Below are 24,711 nucleotides of genomic sequence, written 5' to 3' on the forward strand. Positions count from 1 at the left end.
AAGCCGGGCGGAGGATGGGGGCGGCTGCACTGAGGCGGCCCCAGGGGACTGCAAGGGGCTACGCGCCATGGCTGTGGGTGCACATGGCAGAACAACCTGGGCCCTCCATAAAACACAGTTGATGTGCCCTGGGGGGAAGTGTGCATACCCCCATCTCTGAAAACTTGAGAAAATTTTTTGGGTGAAGAGAAGCGGGGCTCAGGCACAGCCGCCATATCCTCCGGGGCTTAGCACCCAGGCAGGGGCGGGGGCGAAACCTGCATCCCTACCGAAGGGCTCAGCAGCCTCAAAGGCCCAGACAGTTGTCAACATTTCGAGGCAGATAGGATCCTTCCATCCTGGTCCCTCAGAGAACTTGCTCTGCCAAGGCAAAAGGGAGCTGGGTTTTGGCCTGGAGCAGTGACAAGGCTGTTCCTCGGTCTTCCCCAAGCCCACCTGTGGAGCGCTGACCCAGGCGAAGCGCGCAGCAGCACAGCAGTGGAGCGACTGGCACCGGGAGAGGGAGGGCGGCCCCCCGCCTTGCGGGCAGGAACGCAGCCCCTGACCACGATGCTGGGAGGGGGCGCGACCCGCCCTCCTACCTGGCCAATCTGCAACATATGACTGCGGCATGGCATCGGGAGGAGCAGTGACCCACCCGCCTACAGCAAAAGAGAGCTGCACCTGCCCCAGTGTTGGGAAGAGGTGTAATCAGCTTGCCAACAGGTACTGGGAGCATCACAGACGACCGCGCCAATGGAGGGCCTCTGGAAACAGCAAGCTGAGCTTCCAAAACAGGATGAAGACAGAAAGACTTCACAAAGCACACAGACTCCAGGAGAACACCGACCCCCCACCCCCCTTTTTTAAATCTGTTTTTACCTGTTCTATTTTCTATTACCCTCTTAATTTTTACTTCTTAATTCATTTCTATTTCTCTTGGGTTTTGATGTCCTGTTATTGTCTACACACAGGTTTCAAATACATCTTTTCATCTTTTCCCTTTTTAAAGTTTTAAAAGGACGTCTCAACCCGATTGCTATTCTGCTTCAACTTGCTCTTCTATTATTCATTATACAGTTTTCAAACCTTTTTTTCTCCCTTCTTTTAAAATTCTTTCTCTCTTATTTTTTCTTTTTTTCCTAAGTCTTATTCCTACATTGGCATTAGATAGATAAACTCCTTAAGGACCACGATAGATAACTGATAACTCCATAAACCACACTGCCAGAGAGGTACGAGCAAGATGAAGAAGCAGAGAAACCATTCCCAATTAAAAGAATAGAAATCCCCTGAAAGGATGATCAATGAAATAGACATCAATAACCTACTAGATCAAGATTTCAAAAAAGGAGTGATCAAAGTACTGAAGGAACTAAAAGAGAAAGTGTTTAGAGATATAAAATATGTTAAAAATGAAATGGAAGCTTTAAAGAAGAGCCAAGTAGAATTGGTAAACTCATTGACTAAGATGAGGGATGATCTAAAGGCTGTGCAAAGCTGACAAGATAATGCAGAGGAACGAATTAGTGACCTAGAAGACAGGACAATAGAAACCATCCAATCAGAAGAGCTACAAGATAAACAAATAAAAACAAATGAAAATAGCATAAGGGACCTATGGGATAATATAAAGCGTGCCAATCTTCGCATAATAGGGGTCCCAGAAGGGGAAGAAAGATCAAAGGGGATTCCAAAGGTGTTTGAAGAAATCATGACTGAAAACTTCCCGAACTTAAAGAAGGAATCAGATATCCAAGTACAGGAAGCTCAGAGGGTCCCAAACAGGAAGAACCCAAATAGACCCACATAAAGACATACCGTAATCAAGATGGCCAGAGTCAAGGATAAAGAAATGATTCTAAAGGCAGCAAGAGAAAAGCAAAGAGTAAGTTACAAGGGAACCCCCATAAGGCTCTCAGCTGATTTCTCTACGCAAACACTACAGGCCAGAAGGGAGTGGCAAGATATATTCAAAGTCCTGAATGAAGAAAAGATGCACCCTAGGATACTCTATCCAGCAAGGCTATCCTTTAGGATAGAAAGAGAGAGAAAGAATTTCACAGACAAGCAAAAGCTGCAGGAGTTTAGCAACATTAAATCCATGCTAAAAGAAATACTGAAAGGTCTACTATAAATAGAAAAGCAGCAGGTTGCTACAAAAATGAGAAACTCACAACTGGAAAGGTGATAACTCATGAATTACAAATAAAATAAACATGAAGTTATAAAAGAAGACATACAAATCACAGAGTGGGAGAGGGAGGCAGGGAAATATAGAATATATTCTTTTCTTTCTTTTTAAATTTTTTTTTTTCAGTAGAATGGGTTTGAGATCATGTTACTATCAGTTTAATAAAAACAGTTATAGTAATGGGCTAATATATTTACAAAAAGGGTAACCACAAGCCAAAAACTTACAAGGGAGTCACAAAAATTAAATAAAATCCATTATAATACAAAGGAAAATTACCAAACCACAAAAGGAAGAAGAAAGGAACAAAGAGGAAATACTAAATCAACTGCAAAGACAAGTTCAAAATGGCAATAAACACACATCTATCATTAATTACTGTAAATGTTAATGGACTAAGTGCTTCAGTCAAAAGACAGAGTGGCAGACTGGATAATAAAGCAAGAACCTTCAATATGCTGCATGCAAGAGACCCACTTTAGGGAGAAGGACACATATAGATTGAGAGTGAAAGGATGGAAAAGGATATTCCATGCAAATGGAAAAGCCAAAAAGCAGGTGTTCCAGTATTGATTTCACACAAAATAGACTTTAAAACAAAGGCCAAAAAGAAAGATAAAGAAGGACATTTTATAATGATTAAAGGAGTGATACAAGATGAGGATATTACACTCATTAATATATAAGCACCCAATATAGGAGCACTTAAGTACATAGAAGAATTACTAACAGAGATAAAGGGGTATATTGATGGGAATACAATCATAGTTGGAGATTTTAACACCACATCAACATCACTAGACAGATCTTCCAGACAGAAAATAAACAAGGCAACAGAGAAATTAAATAACACAATAGAAAAACTAGATTTGGTGGATATTTTCAGAGTATTACACCACCCAAAAATAGGATAGACATTCTTTTCAACTGCACATAGAACATTTTCCAGGATTGATCATGTACTTTGGCACAAAAGAAACCTCAACAATTTTAAGAAGATAGAAATGATCTCAAGCATCTTTACTGACCACAATACCATGAAACTAGAAATCAACTACAGAGAAACAAAGGAGAAAATAAAGGAAAACATGGAGATTAAACAAAATGTTATTAAAAAAAATGGGTCAATGAGGAAATCAACGCTGAAATTAAAAAATACCTGAGACAAATAACAATGAAACACAACCACTCAAAATCTATGGGACGCAGCAAAGGCAGTGTTGAGAGGGAAGTCTGTAGCGATACAGGCCTTCCTCAAGAAAGAAGAACAATCTCCAATAAACAATTTAATCCACGAGCTGAATGAATTAGAAAAAAAAGAACAAAAAGCCCCAAAAGGCAGCAGAATGAAGGAAATTATAAAGATCAGGGAGAAATAAGTACAATAGAGATTAACAAGACCACAGGAAAAGATCAACCAAACCAAAAGCTGGTTTTTTGAAAAAGTAAATAAAATCGACAAACCTCTGGCAAAACTCACAAAGAAGAAAAAAGAGAGAGCACAAATCAGCAAAATAAGAAAGGAAAATGGAGAAATTACAACAAATAACATAAAAATACAGAATATCATACGAGAATGTTATGAAAAACTATATGGAACCAAACTGGATAACCTAGAGGAGATGGAAAAGTTTCTGGAAACATATAGTCCACCAAGACTGAATCAAGAAGAAACTGACCACCTCAACAATCCGATCACTAGAAAGGAAATAGAAATAGCAAATAAAAACCTCCCTACAAATAAAATTCCAGGACTGGATGGCTTCACTGGGGAATTCTACCAGACATACAAAGAAGAACTTATATCAGTCCTTCTCAAACTCTTCCAGACGATTGAAAAGGAGGGAATACTCCCAAACTCATTCTATGAAGCCACCAGCACCGATAGCAAAACCAGCCAAAGACACTACAAAAAAGAGAATTATAGGCCAATATCACTGATGAACATAGACGCCAAAATCCTCACCAAAATATTAGCAAACAGAATCCAAAACACATGAAAAAGATTATACATCATGACCAAGTGGGGTTCATCCTAGGGAAACAAGGGTGGCTCAACATATGCAAATCAGTCAATGTAATACATCACATCAACAAGAGAAAGGAAAAAAACCACATGATCGTCTCAATAGATGCAGAAAAGGCATTTGATAAAACTCAACACCCATTTATGATAAAAACTCTCAATAAAGTGGGTATAGAGGGAACACATCTCAACATAATGAAAGCTATATATGACAAACCTACAGCCAGCATAGTACTCCACAGTGAAAAACTCAAAAGCTTCCCACTAAAATCTGGGACAAGACAAAGATGCCCACTATCATCACTCCTACTCAACATAGTCCTGGAAGTCCTGGCCACAGCAATCAGGCAAGAGAGAGAAATAAAAGAGATTCAAATTGGAAAAGAAGAGGTAAAAGTGTCATTATATGCCATTGACATGTTACTATATAGAAAACCCTAAAAGGTCCACACAAAAACTACTAGAGCTGATCGAAGAATTCAGCAAGGTAGCAGGTTACAAAATTAACATTCAAAAATTAATTGCATTTCTTTCCACTAATGATGAATCAACAGAAAAAGAAAGTAAAGAAACAATCTCCTTTAAAATATTACCCAAAGTAATAAAATACCTGGGAATAAATCTAAGCAAGGAAGTGAAAGAATTCTACACAGAAAAGTATAAACCATTGATGAAGGAAATTAAAGAAGATTTTAAAAGATGGAAAGATATCCCATGCTCTTGGATTGGAAGAATCAATACTGTTAAAATGGTCACACTGCCCAAGGCAATCTACAGATTTAATGCAATCCCTATCAAATTACCCAGGACATATTTCACAGAAGTAGAACAAATCATGATAAAATTTATATGGAACCATCAAAGACCTAGAATTGCCAAAGCATTACTGAAGACAAAGAAAGAGGCTGGAGGAATAACTCTCCCAGACTTCAGACAATACTATAGAGCTACAGTCATCAGACATCATGGTGTGGGTACAAAAACAGACATAGAGACCAATGGAACAGAATAGAGAGCATAGAAATGAAGCCACAAACTTTTCGTCAACTAATCTTTCACAAAGGAGGCAAGAATATACAATGGAATAAAGACAGTCTCTTCAGCAAATGATGTTGGGAAAACTGGACAGCACTATGTAAAACAATGAAGCTAGAACACTCCCTTACACCATATACAAAAATCAACTCAAAATGGATCAAAGACTTAAACATAAGACAAGATACAATAAACCTCCTAGAGGAAAACATAGGCAAAACATTATCTGACATACATCTCAAAAATTTTCTCCTAGAAGAAATAAAAGCAAGAATAAACAAATGGGACCTAATGAAACTTACAAGCTTCTGCACAGCAAAGGAAACCAGAAGTAAAACAAGAAGAAAACCTATGGAATGGGAGAAAATTTTTGCAAGTGAAATCAACAAAGGCTTGATCTCCAGAATATATAAGCAGCTCATACGACTCAATAAGAAAAAAATAAACCACCCAATCCAAAAATGGGCAGAAGACGTAAACAAGCAATTCTCCAAGGAAGACATACAAATGATAAAAGGCACATGAAAAAATGCTCAATATCACTAATTATCAGAGAAATGCAATTCAAAACTAAAATGAGGTATCACCTCACACCAGTCAGAGTGGCCATCATTCAAAAATCTAAAAATGACAAATGCTGGAGAGGGTGTGGAGAAAAGGGAACCCTCCTACACTGCTGGTGAGAATGTAGTTTGGTGCAGCACTATAGAAAACAGTGTGGAGATTCCTCAAAAGACTAGAAATAGACTTACCATATGACCCAGGAATCCCACTCCTGGGCTTGTATCCAGAAAGAACCCTACTTCAGGATGACACCTGCACCCCAATGTTCATAGCAGCACTATTTACAATAGCTAAGACATGGAAAGAGTCTAAATGTCCATCAACGTGTAACTGGATAAAGAAGATGTGGTATATTTATACAATGGAATACTACTCAGCCATAAAAACCAACAATATAACGCCATTTGCAGCAACATGGATGCTCCTGGAGAATGTCATTCTAAGTGAAGTAAGCCAGAAAGAGAAAGAAAAATACCATATGAGATCGCTTATATGTGGAATCTAAAAAACAAAAACAAAAACAAACAAAAAAACAAAGCGTAAATACAGGATAGAAATAGACTCAGAGACATAGAATAGAGACTTGTGGTTGCCAGGGGGTCGGAGGGTGGGAAGGGAGAGACTGGGATTTCAAAATTGTAGAATAGATAAACAAGATTATACTGCATAGCAGAGGAAATATACACAAAATCTTATGGTAGCTCACAGAGAAAAAAATGTGACAATGTGTATATGTCCATGTATGACTGAAAAATTGTGCTGAATACTGGAATTTGACACAACATTGTAAAATGATTATAAATATAAATAAAAAAACCAATATATATTTTAATATGGAAAAATGTTGGAGCTGAAAAAATTAAAGTAAGAAATCAGTGGACTTAAACTTTAAGCACTACTTAATGCAGTTCTTTTTGTGGTACTTTAAAAACAGGTTAATAGTTCAGAAACCTCAGTATCTCAAATTATAGCTAGCTCCTGCTTTCAATCCCCTTTTCTAAGTAATCGTACTAACTACCCATCTGAGTGTTTACAGAAATTTTTCTTTACACATTTTTTGAGGACTCAAATTCTACATGTTTCACAGCCAAGCCAAAATCATCACTTTCAGAATCTAACTGATTCCTCTCCTTACTGTTTAGCCACAATCAAGCAAAACAGATTCCTTCTTTATCTCAACCATCCAATTATCAAATCCAGCCTACTTTATTCTCTAAATTCTGGCTGTTTCTTGCTTGAACTGTAGCAATTACCTTTCAGTTCATGCCTATATTCTTCCTTTATTCATTTTAATATGCTGCCAACTGATCTTACAAATTTTATTTTTTTACTTTCAACATTAAAGATTCTTTTCATTAGCAACTGTTGCTGCTGTGAAATTTACTTAAATATTTACCCCAAAAGTTTGTAAGTTCTTCAGTTATTATGAATGAACAAGTACAGCTTAACAGGAAAGATGCAGTTTTAATTTTGATCTGCACCAGGAGAAATTTGGTCCATTTGTAACATAAAAGGTATGTGAACAAGTTTCTAAAGTAATTTAAGACAAAAGAGAATCTATAGCCTGAGACTAACTATTACAGTAATTCTTCAGGATTTAAAATAAAAATCTCCGAAGTTAAGTCCACTGCAATCTAAAATGACAGACAATAATCAATATAATGAGTTATGTTTTTCACTCATGGTTTTCTTTGCTGCTCTTTTAGGGATATTAGAAAGAATATGAAGTAAAAATATGAATAAAAATTAGTCTAACTTAGTAAAATGGCTAAGTTGTAGAAATCTATAAGGATCTATTTAATGACTAAGTCAGAGAAATGACTTTACAGCGTTAGAAATCACTAACATGAAACCTGAACAAAGTTAACAAAGAAGATACAAAAAAGTGTGTTATAGACTAGTTTAAGGAAGGAAAGATAATTCAGTCTTAGGCCAATCAAAAAATCTGTAGTTGGCATTAATTAAATCTCCTAGTGCAAACACAAATTATAATTATACACTTATAATTAATTACACCAAATATTTCTAAGATCTGTAAAATTCATTTGGCGTTTAAATCAGGCTACTTGTAATTGTTATGTAGTCCATTTAGAGTGCCTATTGATCTTTGACTACAGAATTATTAATGTGTTTAATAATGGTGCCCCAGATACCACTAGCAGCGAAAAATATATTACATTTTTAAAAAATCTTAATTCCAAAATACATCTGACCCAAAGAGTTTAGGTTAAGAGACTATAACCTAGAGTGTTCTGTAAAGTATTTCTTTAAATTCTCTCCCAGGAGAGCCTTCCCCTGTGCAACTGCATCTCCACTGTTTCTTGTCAATAGTTCCACTAAAGTAAAATGTCTGTTTGAAACAAATTTGTTTGTAACAACAATTTGTTTCTGATTGTTGGCCCCCTAAAAATTGGTCACATCTTTCAAAGCATACTGCTAAGTGCCTAGACACCCAGTTGGTTCATAATAAACACTGACTGAATTAAAGAATTAGAAGATCTCTTTATATCTCAGTAAATCTTGCTTTTCTTTTTGGTTGATGTACTTTACTTTAGTATACTGGATTTAGCTACAAACCAGCTATGAAGAGGTTTAAAACAGTAAACATATAGTGGTAAAAATAGAATTAGAGAACTTAAGCATACACTTAAAAGCAGTGGTGAGAAAAATGACCACCAAGAGAGGTGGAGATGGGAAAGTATCAAGTTTAAAGTAATTCAGGTGGAGGAATAGCTCAGCTGGTAGAGTGCAAACTGAACATGCACAAGGTTCTTGGTTCAACTCCCAGTACTTCCATTTGAAAAAGAAATACACACAAGTAATTTCACGTGCTAGGCTTAAAAATGTAGATTTTAAGTAAGTCTACAATTATGATGTTTTATATTTAAAATAGGTAGTCATTGGTTACCTCAACAACAGTATTTTAGGGAATACATGAAAGTGGAAAGCCATGCTGCTGTGGATGGAGGAATGGAAAAAAGCACCCACAGCTAACACATCAATAACTCAAGTCAGAAAGAACTGCAAGAAAGAGACTGTTTATTTAGAATCAACACAGCTCAACAGAAGGTAAATTAAATTAATACTACCTTCTTTTTGACAAGGTACTAGATTTGAGGACCAAACAAATGATATGAATACAGAAACTACACAGCAAGAAACAAAACAAACCAAAACAAAAAACAAAAAACCCCGCAAAAACCTGGGGAAACAACAAAAATGATAAATCCTCTTTGTTTCTGTAACATATTTTCATTGGTCTCCTGTCTCATCTCTGTTAATTCTCTTGTCTAGTTCCCCACTTACCCTGTTCTTAAATAATTAAGTTTTCTCTGAAATTCTATTCCTCATTGTTAATTCTCTTCCTCTCAAGGTAACTGGAAGGTTACTAGGTATCATTACCCAATCAGTTAACTCCTGCTTCTGCTCTCTGAAGATCTTCATTTCCAACAGCCCTTTCTAAAATCTGTATCCAGCTTCTCAGTTTTGTTACTGCCCAGAAGTGAAGTGATGTGTCACAGTTACAAAGGCTTTCCTATTTACCAGATACAACTGTTTTAAAAGGCTAACTCTTTTATTAACTAGACAAATGACCTAGGGCTGCTATAAGTGAAATAATTCCTACTCAGCACTTAGAATAAAACGTAGTAAGATTAACAAGTACTACTGGACATCTAGAAACCTATATGACGTGAAAAGCCAAGGGATAGTTCACTCATTCTTTCTCCATGTCAATTTTTCTACTCTTTCCTCCTCCAACATCTTTGTCCTTCACACAAACTACCTTGCTCTCCCCAAAAATGTCTCTCAAAACAAAACTTTCCTGATTTAGTAGGATCCAAAAGATTTATCGTTACATTTAAAAAAAATTAGGATATTATTTTTGAGGTATAATTGACATAATTGTTGCATTTTAAAATCTACAACTTTCAATCCCTAGATACACATGTTCTACCTTTTACCCTCCTCCCTCCTTTGTGTCTCCCTATCTCCCTAGTGGACAATTACATAAAGACAGGAATCCATACAGAATATTTATAAACCTCCAAAACCCAGCCCACTTCTTTCTACTCAGTTAGCACTCAAATGTCTTTTAAATTAAAGATACTATAAATAAACATTGTTGACTAGTGAAAATACATTTTCAGAGGTGGCTGAATAACTCTTGTTAACATTTTAAATCAGAGTGATGACAAAAAAAGGGTTAATTAAAAATTACACAACTAAAGTTGTAAGAAGAATTCTGAAATTATAATAAATATGGTCAATATTCAAAATAATCCCACCTTTTGTAAGAAAGTATTAAAAAAATAAAAAACCTACAGATGAAACAAGAGCACGAAATACAAAGATTAACTTAGGTTTCAAAAACTAACGTGTAAGGGAAATGTGGATGAAACTTGTTTCCAGTATCTTAAGTGGAAGAAAATTTAATTTGCACATTTAAGTTCTAATTTAACAGAAGTGCTACAGCAAAGAGAATGCAATTAAACTATCACCATGAGAAAATTGGAAACATTCCACATCATGGAAGCCAAGTCTTGGTGTCCTGCATTTCAAATATTGAGAAAGCTCTGACAACTGGTAGGGGTCTAGAAGAATGTTAGGAGTGATTAGGACAGAGAATGAAAATAACAAAACTTAGAGTAGTTTTAAGTTAATGAACAATAGGTAAGAACAACATGAGATAATAAACATTTTTTCTTGATTCCTTCTTCATTCTTACCTCACAATCCAATCTATTTTTAAACCCTTGAGCTCTATGCTCACAATAGTCTATAGTATGTAGCCTCTCTCTACTTCCATTCCTACAATCTTAGATTAGTCCAGATTGCTTAATTAATCCAGATTAGTCTGGATTGTTTCAATTGCCTTCTACCTTCTCTCTCTAGTTCTAATCTTGCATTGTACAATCCTTTTTTTCAAAGTAATAGATTCATATTCTTAAAAGGTAAATCAGAATCTATCCCTATCATTCTTAAAATCCCTCTTTAAATCCTCAAATAGTATCCTATGACCACATAATTCATACGTAAACTACTTAATATTGCCTACTAATGCATTTGTAATTTCGTACCTGATCACTTTCATGAACTCTTCACCACAGCCATTCCCTTCCTTCCTTCAGCTACGTTATTTCTATTCCAGAAATACACTATAGCTATTCTTATTTAAGCCTTTCACTTGTTTGGTGGGCCTAAACTATTATTCTCCTAGATCTTCTTCTGGCTACTTCCTTTTCATGATTCCAAGGATAGAAATCACACTCTCAGAAGTCACTTTAGCAAAAGCAGCATTCTCTACCCATCTAACCAAAACAAACCAAACAAATTTATAAAAACAAATTGCACTCATATTACTAGCCAGTAACTTATTTATCTGTCCAGAAATTTATCTCTCTGGTTCCAGAAGAAATTAAATCACACAAAGGCAGAGATTCTGTTTTATACTCTGCAGTATCTATTTTATTGCCAAGAACCATGTCTACCATAGAATTTCTGGTTTTCAGATACTTGCTGAATGTAATTACTTCTGTATAAAGCCTTAAAAAAAATCTAGGACACTGGGAAAAGTACATTTTGGATCAGCGTATGAATATCTTCATAAATTAGAGTTGAGGTAATGATCATACTGAAGAAGTTACCAAAGGATAAACCACAAACTGTGGATTTTTAATAGGAATTACTACATTAGGTGTGAGTTTGAATAATGTTCTTTTAGCCTTTTCTAATTGTAAACTTCAAACATATCACAAAAATGTAATGAGTGAATATGTAAAATAGTAAATACTATCCTAACCTCATAATTTTTGTTTAGATACATTTGTTAGAAAAAAATTTTGGATAAATATTCAAAATTGTTTAAAATTACCCAGCACTATTCTTAAAGATAACAGGTCCAATAAGTACATAATCTAGTAAGTTTAACAGACATTCTGAATCATCCTTTCTCATTTACAAAGTTCATAATATATAGGCCCTGAAAGGACTTAACAACAAGAAAAAATACTGATGTAACTGTTTATGTTTAGTCCATAATTTCCCGAAGTCCTTTGACCAGAGCTGTTTTTCACTGGTGATAAGGAGGGAGAGGGAAAGGGAAAGAAAAGCACATGACTTGACATTTAGAGAAACATAGCTAAGATGCATTGCCTGAAAAAGAGTACAAGCTCAGAGACAGTGGGTTCCTTATCACACCACTGTAACAAAGTATCACAATAAAGGAAGTCACATAATTTTCTGGTTTCCCCAGTGCATACATAAGTTATTTATACTATATGGCTAAAAAAAACTGCTATCACCTGAGCCTTCAATTGAGTCATAATATTTTTACTAGTAATATCAAAGATCACTAATCACAGATCACTATAAGAAATATAGTAATAATGAAAAAGTTTGAAATATTATAAGAATTACAAAAATGTGACATAAAGACACAAAGTGGGCAAATCTGTTGGATAAATGTGCCAACAGACTTGCCTAACTCAGGGCTGCCACAAACCCTCACTTTGTAGGAAACAGTACCAGCAAAGTGCAGTAAGGTAAAGAGAAATAAAATGAGCTATGCTTGTATTCTAAATACATTTACAAAAGGAATGGAACAGAAACTAGGCTAATAAATGAGAATTTACTAGAATACATGTATTAAAATTGTTAATCTATTAAATTTGTAATGACTGGTTCCAGGTAAGAGGTGAAGATTTAATCATAATAGCGAGAAAATTAAAATTAAATCACTATTTAAAATGCTAATTTCTTTATGATTTATTTATATTATTATATTCTCACTCCCTGTGCTGCAGGGAGACTCAATGTAAAACTAAAGACTTCCTGGGACATCAGTTTGGCCAGACATTTAAGAGAAAGTACAGATGTGTGAGTTTACTGGTATAGGATTATGTATCCGTTTGTTCCTCTCTACATCAAAATAATAAATTTGGAAAGAAAGAAAAAATTTTAATATGTAAATTCTCTTATTTTGTCAAGACTTCCGAATCATGTTATCATCTGATATCACCTGAGGTAATTCTTTTGGGAACAAATGTTCATTAGTTAACACTTTCCACCATACTATACTCCATATCCCTCCAAAATAGAGGGATTATAGTAATTTTGGAAGTACTTACTTAATCATTTCAAAAAGTTTGGGATCTGAGACTTTGATATTTCTTGCCATATTCCAGGAAAGATGAACCATGGGTACCACTGACTTCACACTTTGCAATTTGTTCCATTCATATCGTTCCACTGCCAATTTATACTGGCAGGCTAGGAGGATAAAAACTTTTTTTAAGTTATAAAGCAACCCAATGTAACAAAAGAGAGAAAGATAATCATTATCGCCTCTCAGGTGACAATGTTAACACTAATTCTGAAGAACTGAAAATACTAAAAAAAACTGTTTTATAAGAATTACAGTTTAAAAGTTTATCAGTAAAGAGCATTTACCATAAGACAGGCATTGTACTAGACTCTTTTTACACCTTTTCTCATTCCTTGTTTCAAAACACCTTATTGACTTTATTAATTCTCATTTTGCAGATTAAAAAAATGAGGCATTAAAGTTTCAAAGTCACAAAAGTCACAAAGGTAGAGCCTAGGTCTCATTCAGCTCTTTATGATTCCAAAGGACAGATTCTTTACCTTATATATGTTAAATAAAGTTCAACATACGGCTGCTCACATAATATACCAGATGAAATAAAATTCTAAAAAAATACCTATTTTGCTTTGCTTTTCCCCATAAAAAATTTCTTTATAAAAACACAATAACAATACTCTAAAATATCAAAAGTAGATCTTTTATCTCTACAAAAGCATACATTTGTTATCTGCTAAAATCTATTCTTGGATATCTCTCTCTTAAACTTGAAATTTAGTGTTTGTATGAGTAACAACTGAGATTTTTCCTAGGAGACACAATGTTTCAATTTTTAGTGAGTTATTTTCTAACAGAAAAATGATACTTATTAGAATTCTTTAAAATGTAAAGTTATTATTACATTATTTAAAATACCTGTAAGTGGACCAACATTCCAAGAAATATTGTTGCACCAGCCAACAGCCTGAACCCAATGCACAGTGCCTGCATTTATCCAGACCAAATCTCCAGGTCTTTGAATAAACCTATATACCGGAACATTTGCTTCATAAAGATCTTCAAGATTGGGCCACCAAGAACTCATCAGGAAATTCAGATTATTTCTGAAGAAAAGAATAAAGACTGTTAATGGATAGTTTTATTTAAATGTCTTATCAAAGATGGGCAGATAATTTCAAAAGATTAAAAGATACTCTCAGTGTGTATGACATTAAAACTTGCATCACTGTAACAAGAACTGTATCTTTAAAAATGAGGGCTCTAAAACATTAACAATTCTGAAAGAAAATTAATGGCAGGTGAGAAAAGATACACTTATTCAAAGATCTGTACTATATGGTCAAAATTACTTTCTAGGGGTTCAAAAGTTAAATTTTCAAATTATTTTTAAATAAACTGATTTTTTGTTTTACTTTGAACTTTATTTAAATAAAATTCACGTTCAATAAAATCCACCCATTTGACAGTAAAGTTTCATGAATTTTGTCAAATGGTGTAATCAAGAGAGAAAATTTACTTTAGGCTTTAGGGCCCTGTGGTCTCAGTGACCACTGCTCAACTCTGTAAGAAAGAAGCCATAGATAATACATAAAACGAATGGCTATGGCTATGTTTCAGTAAAACTTTATTTATAAAAGTTGCTTTGAATAAACTGATTTTTAGTAATTTTCTTTCAACAAGGAATATTTTGATTTATCTCTTCTTGAAGAATCTCTTAATACCTAAGAATCCCTAAAAACAGGAAATTTAGAGATTATATCAAGCCACGTAAGTTCTTAACTAGAATCTTGTGGCAGATCTAAGAGTAAGGATCTTCCTTCAGTTCAACAGTGGAAAGAGACTTCTTCTGCCTCTTGTTTTCTCTCAGGAACTTGAGAGAAGATTCTGGTTCTTAAACAAACCACCAACTCTAGCAACACAAAAGCAAGATGACCAAATTATTAAGCTCTTATTTAAGTTTTTTTTAATTATACTCCTTTATCATAATATTACATATTTTAAGGAGAATACATTAATAATTTTTTCCATTAGGAATGGTAAGATAAACTTTATTTCATATTATTTATCAGTAAGAAGAAATTCACAGAGTAGAACTACTCCTTTCTAAAGATCTAAGAAAAGCTTTTGTTTTATTTGTTTTTTCTCTTAAGAAGTATGATAAAGGATGCCTTGTAATTGTATAAGAACTTTTTTCTCTCCCTTTGTTCCTCCTAAACCAGAAGGCTTGAGATAAGGCTGACAGATACTGACCTTTGGGGGATAAATACAGTTGTTGTTGTTGCTGTTTTAAACAAGCTTTCAAATACTGCGAGTAAAATACAAACAAAAGGAAAGAAGAAATGGAGAGAGAGAGGGAGAATGAGAGTATGGAAGGAATGGAGGCAGGGAGGGAGGAAGAAAGGAAGGAATGAAGAAAAAGAAAAGGAAGGAAAAAACAAACACACTATGAACTTTAGCCCTACTTCATCCAACATGGCCAATATAAAGCTGGAGAAAACTTTCTACTTATAAAAAAAAGAAAGGAAACCCAACCAAGACAAATAGATCAATCATTTGTTTCAAAAGTTCAAAATAACAGGTTGATTTTAACGTAAGTGTTATGTTGAGTCATAAAATAAACAACAGAAATTGTAAGTATTTGAAGTAATACCCTTCTGCAAAACAAAATTACAGTAAAAAGCTAAGGGGACAAGTGCCATTTCTGCAACTTAAGATAAAAGAATCATTCCAACTTGGTATTTTGGGTATCATCTGTCTTTTCCAGCTACACTTGACCTAACATATTTGAAAGCAATGAGAGTGAAACCCTGAAAATAGTTCCTGCTCTAAATAATAAGAATCACTGTATTGAATATGTTTCTACAATTACTAAAAGATGTAACTTGAAGAAATAAATGCTTTTTGTAGAACAATGGAGACTTCCCATTTGATGATTTTTCCTTCTGCTTATTACCAGTTTCTTGGTGCACAGAAGTTCATATAATATAACATCATCTTGATACATTTTTAAATTTTTAAAAATTTCAGCTTTCTTCACATAAAGAAATTTACACATAAGTCAAGAAACATTGATCGTATCTTCCCAGTTAATAAGAAAATTCTGGAGTACTTTTTTTTTTAACCATTATGACATACTTTTTCATAAATAAAATGAGTTAAGACTCCCTAAAATGTTAAAATAGATTTAGTATATGAAATATGTGTATTGATTTTAAAATGATCCTACATGTGAATTATGAGAACTATATCTAATTTTTTATCATATGTTAGGTATAAGATGTGTAATTTATATTGTATCAACATCATTACCAATTCTGAAAACATCTAATTTGCTGGCTACTAGACACTGATAATTTTAAGCTGATTTACAAAGAGTAAGGTTTAAGTGAGTAAGGTTTAAGGAGCCTAATTTTGGAATTCTTACCATTTCTAAATTCAATTACAATAAGCCTATTTTCTTTAAAGCAGAATCACATATCAATTTTTAAAATTAACATAAATTCATTCCATATTCTCTAAATTCATACTTGCTACTATTGCATAGGCTGGTTTCATGGCATCTTTTATTTGGTATCTTCATAACAAAATAAAAGACTTGAAATAAAATCATTTAAAATAAAATGTCTTCTAAATGATAATTTAAAATTCAGCATCAGACATCACCTTATACAATAACTGTTTTCTAATAATTAGTTTGAAAAAAAATTTAGTTCAGAAACCTACTTTTCACAAAAGTCATTCAGAACACCCCAGTAATCCTCTGGAACAACAAACCATTCACAATCACCTGGACCAATATTTATGTTAACAGAACAGAAGTTGTTATTTTCTTGGTGACCTAAAATGCAAAAGGAAAAAGAATGTATCATTACACTGTAAATTCAATGAGAGAGATGTGCCTTTAAATCACTGAGTTGTTCTGAGGATTCGGTGAAAAATAAATGTTTACAGATCAGCAAATAGCATACGAATAAGCAATAAGTATTAGCTATTATCATTATTACCACCCTCCTTCTCCATAAACTACACCCATCTCACAAAGAGTATCAGAAAATTAATAAATAGGTATGGTTTTCAAAGTGTAACTGGTCTCTTAGCAACCTGTAGTTCCTACAAACATCCCAATATGATGTTGGTCCATAACACAAATGCTTATAACTCTCCCACCAAAGGTAGATGGTAATCTCTAAGCACAGGCCTGAGAGCAATCTAAATTTTTTAAAACATATTTAAAGATCACATTATCATTTAAACTTTGTTGGAGCAGCTACAATTTCATTTAATGTTACCAAGAACAGTAAGAAAACCTTTATAAACTAAACAGGAACTCAAAACAATGTTTTTTAAAATTACACTAAGCAAACTAAAATGTATCACACATTTTTTCTAAGGAATTCCTTAGGGTTCCACAGGATGCTGCTGATGAACTAACAACACAAACATATGAAATCCCAAGAACTTTTAGATACAAATGATAAAGAGGCAATACACTAAATTTGGTTTCTACCCCCTAGATTTTAAATGAAAAGATATTTTAAATTTCCTTTGATTCAATTCATTTTCCTGTACTATTTTTTTATAAGTATTCCACATTGGGTGAAATAATTTTCTAACAGAAATGAAACTTAATAGATCCAGTCTAATACTATATATACATTAAAAGTAGCTGCAAGGTGAAATTCTTCACTGGTATTATGAAGGTGTTAGCGACAAAGAAGGCCCAGATACTAAACCTTTACTCATTTATTAGAATGAGAATTTTCCATATTTCTTTCCACTTTACCCAAATATTGATGAAACAATATAATGTAAGTAAATTTCTAATAACAGCCTGGAAGTAAACATTCCAAACAATAGGCTCTATCCCTGTACATTAAAATCCCCAAAGAGCTTTTAAAAAATACTGACTTCTCATCTGCAAAATGAAAAGACTGATTCAGTATTTCTTCCAAAAGCTTTTTAGCAGATTCCAGTGAGCAGACAAAACTGGAAATCCTAACTCATTTAGAAATAAGCAACAAATTGGTTTTAAAAAATTAACTGGCCACAATACAGTGAGAAGGTGGTGAAGAAGGAAGAACAACTTTGGCTTTCAAACTATTGCTGCTGCAAGGAGAAAACAGATAAACAAGAAAATAATATGCAGGTTTAGACAATAACACTTGGCTGAATTGGTCATTTGCTGCTACCATTTCCCTTAGTTGTCCAATGACTAGAATTTTAAATTGCTAAGTATCTAGACTGTCATCTATGACATAAACTAGGTCAATTCAAGAGGATCAAAGATGATGATATATTTGTGTTGGAAGAAAATTTGTGATTTTAAATCAAGGAACAGCAAATAGGCAAAATATTTGTTCTTGCAAATAAAACTTTTGGGACACAGACAGGCCACTGATTTCTGTTCTGTCTAGAAGTGTCTTCCTGCTACAACATCAGAAAATAAAACAGATATAACGAGTACATTATGCATTCTCATTACTCCACACTGCTGCTTGGTAAACTACAAATTGCACTGGGTTATAACTGAACAACAGCGTGTTAACTGGAAAGTGTAGCATCAAATGTCAACGTATCATTTTTATTTTTAAAAAAAATTACAAGTGCATATCCGTAATGTAAAGGTAGAAAAACACACTTCAGCTTTACCAACTTTAAGCCATTTGGGAGTATGAAAGATTCATCCCATTTGATAGGAAAGCACTGTACTTATTATGTAATGATGTTCTTGCTAAGCTAAAAGATTACTTACTCATTGAAACTGCCATACAAGTGCTCATTACAGTATGTGTCATACGAAAACAATGAAAGAAAAATTAGGAAATTTAAAATGCATTATCTCATCATAGATTTTTGACAAAACTGAAAAAAAAAACAAACAAACAACAGGCTGAACTAAAGTTTGTCTCTGCGTAGGCAAGTAAAGCCCTTTATTAGTAGCAAGCTAATTAAAACATGTTAGGTTTGTACTGGGTAAAAAAATACTGCTAGAAAAAATAGTGTTGTCACACTCTGAGCCTTTTGTTGAGGACAGCTACTCTGTGAGAATGTAAGCAACATCGGTAATTAAAGTAAATACTTCGGGAAGCAATATCAATGATAAAAAACAAAGTAAGTCATTTCAAAAAGTTTTTCTTGGCCCTTAACAATCAACAGAAACTATTAAAACCACTCAACTGGAATTGTTTATTTGAGGAGTCACGCCAAATGTGAAGTGACTGGAGCATCTGTCTCTAAAAGTGGGCTCCACAGGATCAACTGTGAGAATATTTTCCAAAATGTTGCAAAAACAATGAGTTACATACTGCTGAGTTGGAATCTGCTAAGATGCATTACAACTGATGATGCGGAAAATATGTGTGGGAGAAAAAAGGACACCTGGACAGATTAACAGTTTGTGATAACATTAAGGTGCTAAATGCCTGTGGTTATTCATTGTAGTATTATTCATTGACAGATACTTCACAAAAAATGAATTTCTGTCCGGAACAGAAGCTGACTATCCTGATTTGCCCTATGGCTTCACAGTGGTGTAATTGTATTGTAATTTTTAGAGACTGAAAAGTATTTTGAATGAGAACAACCATCAGCCCCTATTATTGAATACTTATAGGTCATGGAAATTTTGTTTCAGTCTTCATAATTTTGCTTAAAAATTCAATCTAAAGTTATCAAGCAAAACTTACACTACAGTAAAATCATTCGGAAAACAATGTTTTCAGAACTGCAAATAATATCAAAGTAATTTACATACTCCTGTAATATTAAAAATTAAACAAAAAGCTAGGTATCTATTCCATTAAACATTTACTGTATATATTTCACAAGCTCAAACTACAGCTCTAGAACTATTTTTCAAACCATAATACAACTGCAGAGAACATTTCTATATTGCAAAAGCCAGCTGTACAACTGAGAAGCTTCCAACTGACCTTTAATTGGAAAAGACTAACCTGGAATGCAATTAAACACAAAAGGAAAAATGTAAAGTAAAAAGTAAACTAATAAACTGTAATCAATAAAAAGTCATGAAAGTAAGTTTTTTTTATATAGGTATCTATGTAATATCTTCAATTTAACCTTTTTATTTATAAAGCATAAAATACTATCTAACTTCTTAAGTCAGCTGATTTCTCCATTAGTTTTTGAATTACATTTTTAAGGAATGTAACATAATAGGACTGATTAGAATATACTAGTGCATCAAATATTTTAGGTATTTTCAGTGCAGTTTTTTAGTTCAATATTAAGTCAATATCAGTAAGCATTATATGTTAGGTCAGTATTAGTAAGATTGCATGTTAGTTCAGTATTAGTAATAACTGTAACTGGTGAAAAAAATTGGAAAACTGTAAGCTTGCAGTCAATGGGATCAAGCAAAAGCTTTTACAGTATTTTAAGATTCTTTACTCACTGAGTGACTTAATGCCCTCTTCCTAGGTTAAATTTTCCGGTTTTGATGTTTACATATAAAAAGGATAAAAGTCACATTGACAAAACAAATTAATATTCTCAGTTTCAATTGTAAGAATAATTACAAATATTTTTACCTATTAGAAAGAATTAAAAATTCCTTTTAGCTTTACTAACTACAAATGGGAAACTGGTTACATGTGTATTTATCACATTATTAACTCTTTTTTTGAACTACATAAAATAAGTTAGTTTATAAAAATAACCTGGTGTTCGACTCCCTGGAACTTTCATGTATAGCTGAACGGTATTCATGCCCAGAATGGTATGACCAAGGTGGCTTAGAAGGTTTCCTGCTGACACGACACGCACAAAAGCAGGAAGTTTAGTCAGCTCATGTAGTTGCAACTTCCATCTGAAATAAAATGACAGATTAAAAGTGTAACTTTGCTGCAAAGAGTTAACAGAACTAACCATGTGCTCAAAAATTTTGTGATCCAGTCAGAAAACCACTTAAACCTCTATTATACTCTAAAGGACAAAAATACTAGTGTATCTTCTTTTCCAAAGAAAAAGTTCTAAAACAAAGAGATTATTGGGAGGAAAAAAACTAAAAAGTTTATAATAATCTTGTAAACAACAACAGAAAAGTTTTCTTTTTTTGGAGAGGGAAGGTAATTAGGCTTTTATCTTTAAATTTTTTAATGAAGGTATTGGGATTGAACCCAGGATCCCATCTAAGAACATGCACTCTACCACTAAGCTATACTCACCTCCCAATTTTTATTTTTAAATTTCTAAGACTTTTTCAACTTTCTTTACTAATAAAAATCTAACTGTAAGCCTAATAAAAATAACCTCAGAATGCCAGTGTTCTTAGCAAAGACTTCTTTGTCAAAACAACACACAAAAAGGATAATGACTATAGTTGAAAAAAATAAGAAAGTAGGCAATTTCCAATCCTGCAATCATATCTGCACTTAATGGAAAAAGAACAGAACTTACTTTTTGTCATCAGAAAGGTCAATGTTGGTCCCAAACTTTATAGTTTTAAAAGGTCCTTTCTTTCTTCCAGAGCTTTAAAAACAAAAAGTTAAATTAAATTCATGCCTTTTGGTCTGTAATACTAAGAGAAACTAAGATATACTTACGAATCTGAAGATGTGGATTCGTTATCTGAAAATTCTTTATGTTGCACTCTTTTCTCATTTTCTTCCTATATATTAAGCAAAAACATTCATGTTTAGTATCCTACTAAAGACTACATACAGTTCCCAGTATATATCTGAATAAAACAGTCATATCTACATGTCCTATTGGTTGATTTGAAAACAAATTTGCTATTCCCCAAAATCTGCTGTCAACATTACAAAAAAAGGCAGTTGTTTTCCTCTATACACATACACCTCAGTAAGAATGAAATCTGTAGTTTTTACATGTCACAAATTCAAGATGATAACAACAAAATTAAAACAATATCCTAACCTTACTAAGCATCAAAGTTATTTATAAATGCCAAGTATTACTGCAAAAGCACATGTCCTAAATTGGCAGGAGCATGTCTGCATACGAAAACAAATATTCATAGTTATGTCATCTATATGGTAAGAAAAATTACGGTTTTCTATTTCTAATTATAATTTTGTTCAGTTATTCTGACCTTGCCTGTGTGTGTTACATGATCAAAAACTAAGGGCACAAAAAGAAGTTATTCACAATGTAAATTTTTACACAAAAAAAAATTCTATATAAATAATAAAATACATAGCACTAACAGGAAACTAAATGCTGAATAAAAATGTGCTAAGACAACTAGAAACCTACATTTAAAAAAATGAAGTTGGACCCTTACCTTTTACCGAATAGAAAAATTCAAAATGGATCAATGACTTACAACTATAAAACTCTTACAATAAGAAAGACATAGTAGTAAATCTGCATGACCATGTAATTAGGCAAAGATTTCTTAGTTGTGCAACTGAAAGTAAACAACTGAAGAAAAAAATAACAATTCACCAAAATTTAGAAGTTTTATGCTTCAAAGAACATCATCAAGAAAAACTGAAAAGAAAAAAAAAAAAGAAGAAAAAGTGAAAAGACAACTCATAGAGTTAGGAAAATATTTACAAATTAAATACTTTACAAAGGACTTTTGAGGCATCTAAGAAGCTCAGAAGCAGCCACTCCACTCTAACAAGTGCAAACTGAGCAATAAACAATTCTCAGATTAGTAAAAGAAGTGAGAACACAGGGCAAACTGCTGCCTCCAAAACTATAGACATGAGTGAATAATGGAAATCAAGACCAAGAATCATTGCAATGGACACTAACAATGTGGTAGGAAAAACTAAACTGTTAAACAGATATTCACTGTGGATATATTTAAGAGTTAAAAACTTCTCTAGAAGAAGGGTGTCCTTCACAATATTCTGAGCTTTATCTCCACAAGTGATACCAGGTTCTCCCAGAAATATCAGAAAAAATTCCCCTTGGCTTACCACAGGAAGAGAAAAGGCACCATTCTGTAACACACCAGAACATTCTTTTCATCTTACCAAGATCTGCCCTCAGGAGAATCAACTTATTAACCAGGGCCTAACTTTCTGGGATTTTAAAAGGACTTACATATCCAGAGAGGAGGGCAATACCCAACTTCAGCCCACTAGAGCTATACTGTCCTACTTAAAGCACGGTGAGAAAACAAACAGGAAGCACTATTTAAGTGCAAAGCATAGAGGTACAGGTTCAATAAAGGCCGAGACCTAATCATAGGGTAATAGAGTATCTCCCGTCCCCTATACTTTTACTAACACATCACTAAAAGCATATCTAAAGCAGTTCCTTTTACCTAGCACATCATGTCGGTCCTTCAACAAAAATTTACAAGGTATACTAAAAATTAGAGAAACAGTTTGAAGACACCTAGCAAGCAACAGGAACAGTGTCAGACATATCACAGACACTGGAATTCTCAGACTAGGAATTTAAAACAACTGTAATTATATGAAACCAAACCAAACCAAACCAAACCAAACCAAACCAAACCAAACCACAACAACTAAATGATAAAGTAGAAAGCATGCCAGAACAGACGGATAATATAAGAAAATAAATGGAAATTTTAAAAGGCACCAAAAAGAAATTCTAGAGGTAAAAAATACTAACAGAAATGAAGAATGTTTTTGCAGGGCTTATTAAAACGTATACAGCTAAGGAAGAAATTTGAATTTCATGATATCTGAAAAGAAACCTCCAAATTTGAAAAGGAAAAAAAAAAAAGACTGAAAAAAAATCAACAATATCCAAAGACTGTGGGAAAAGGTGTAACTTACAAAAGGTGTAAAACTGGCAATGAAGAAGATTTAAGTGAACAAATGATAAAACTGTGTAAATGGCAATGGCTGAGAACGTTTGAAAAGTAAAAACAGATATTAAAACATGCAGGTTATGAGTAAAATCAAGGCAAATGCCCCAAACCTAAACCTACAACATATAATGCTCAAACTATAGGAAATCAAACATTCTGAAAAAATTGACAAAAAAGCCACAGGGTTGGGGGGAACTTCATTCATATTCATATTGGATCAAACGTAAGAATTAACATCTAACTCTTCTTCAAAAACTATGCAAGCAATGAGACAGTGAGGTGAAATATTTAGAGTTGAAAGAAAAATAAAATCATATTGAGATGTTGGTAGACTTCTGCACCCTGGGAAATTAATTATTCTTTAAGAGTACAGGAAAAATAAAGACTTTCTCAGATGAACAAAAATTTAGAAACTGTTGCTACAGAAACTGCCTTGCAAGAAACCTTAGTTCTTTAGAGAAAGAAAATGTTACAGATCAGAAATTCAAATATACAAAAACAAAAGAACATTAAAAAAGGAATAGTGAAAGAAAATAAAAACATTTCTTATTCCTTTTTTCTATGTTTTTTATAATTGAGATGTAAGTAACATAAATTATATCACCTTTAGGTGTATTATAAATGATATATGTATCTATTCTGAAATCATTGCAATAATTTGAGCTAACACCCATTACCACATATAGTTTCAATTTTTTTTCACTGTGATGAGAACTTAAAAGAATCTACTCTAAGCAACTTTCAAATACACAGTCCCATAATGTTCATTATAGTCACCATATTGTATATTATACCCCAGGATGTATTTATCTTACAGCTCGAAGTTTGTATATTTTGACCGCTTTCACCCATTTCAACCATGCCACCTCCCTCCATTTCTGGAAACTAACCAATCTGTTCTCATTTGTAAGTTAAGTTTTCTTTTTCAAGATTTCACATATAAGTTAATCATATAGTATTTTGTCATTTTCTGAGTTATTTCACTTAGTGTAATGCCTTCCAGGGCCATCCATACTGTTGCAAGGAGCAGAA

The 24,711-nt window shown here is 33.5% G+C and overlaps 1 protein-coding gene across 9 annotated transcripts in view; it reads right to left on the bottom strand.

Annotated features, from left to right (window-relative positions):
• The window catches only part of LOC135320411 (lysine-specific demethylase 6A-like), a 133,432-nt gene that overhangs the window by 11,999 nt on the left and 96,722 nt on the right, over positions 1 to 24,711 (bottom strand). For 8 of the 9 annotated variants that reach the window (XR_010379572.1, XM_064483515.1, XM_064483516.1 and 5 more), the window contains 6 exons: positions 21,464 to 21,528; positions 21,318 to 21,389; positions 20,579 to 20,727; positions 16,623 to 16,737; positions 13,815 to 14,002; positions 12,925 to 13,066 (listed from right to left, as the gene is read on the bottom strand). Coding sequence is in view for 8 of the 9 variants with exons in the window: in XM_064483515.1 (XP_064339585.1) it covers positions 12,925 to 13,066; positions 13,815 to 14,002; positions 16,623 to 16,737; positions 20,579 to 20,727; positions 21,318 to 21,389; positions 21,464 to 21,528 (731 nt within the window). In the remaining variant the exon portion in view is untranslated. Of the gene's footprint in view, positions 1 to 12,924; positions 13,067 to 13,814; positions 14,003 to 16,618; positions 16,738 to 20,578; positions 20,728 to 21,317; positions 21,390 to 21,463; positions 21,529 to 24,711 lie in introns of those variants that run through there. The other variant, XM_064483518.1, reaches the window with a different exon arrangement.

Source organism: Camelus dromedarius, chromosome Y, assembly GCF_036321535.1.
Source record: "Camelus dromedarius isolate mCamDro1 chromosome Y, mCamDro1.pat, whole genome shotgun sequence".
NCBI classification, from domain to species: domain Eukaryota; kingdom Metazoa; phylum Chordata; class Mammalia; order Artiodactyla; family Camelidae; genus Camelus; species Camelus dromedarius.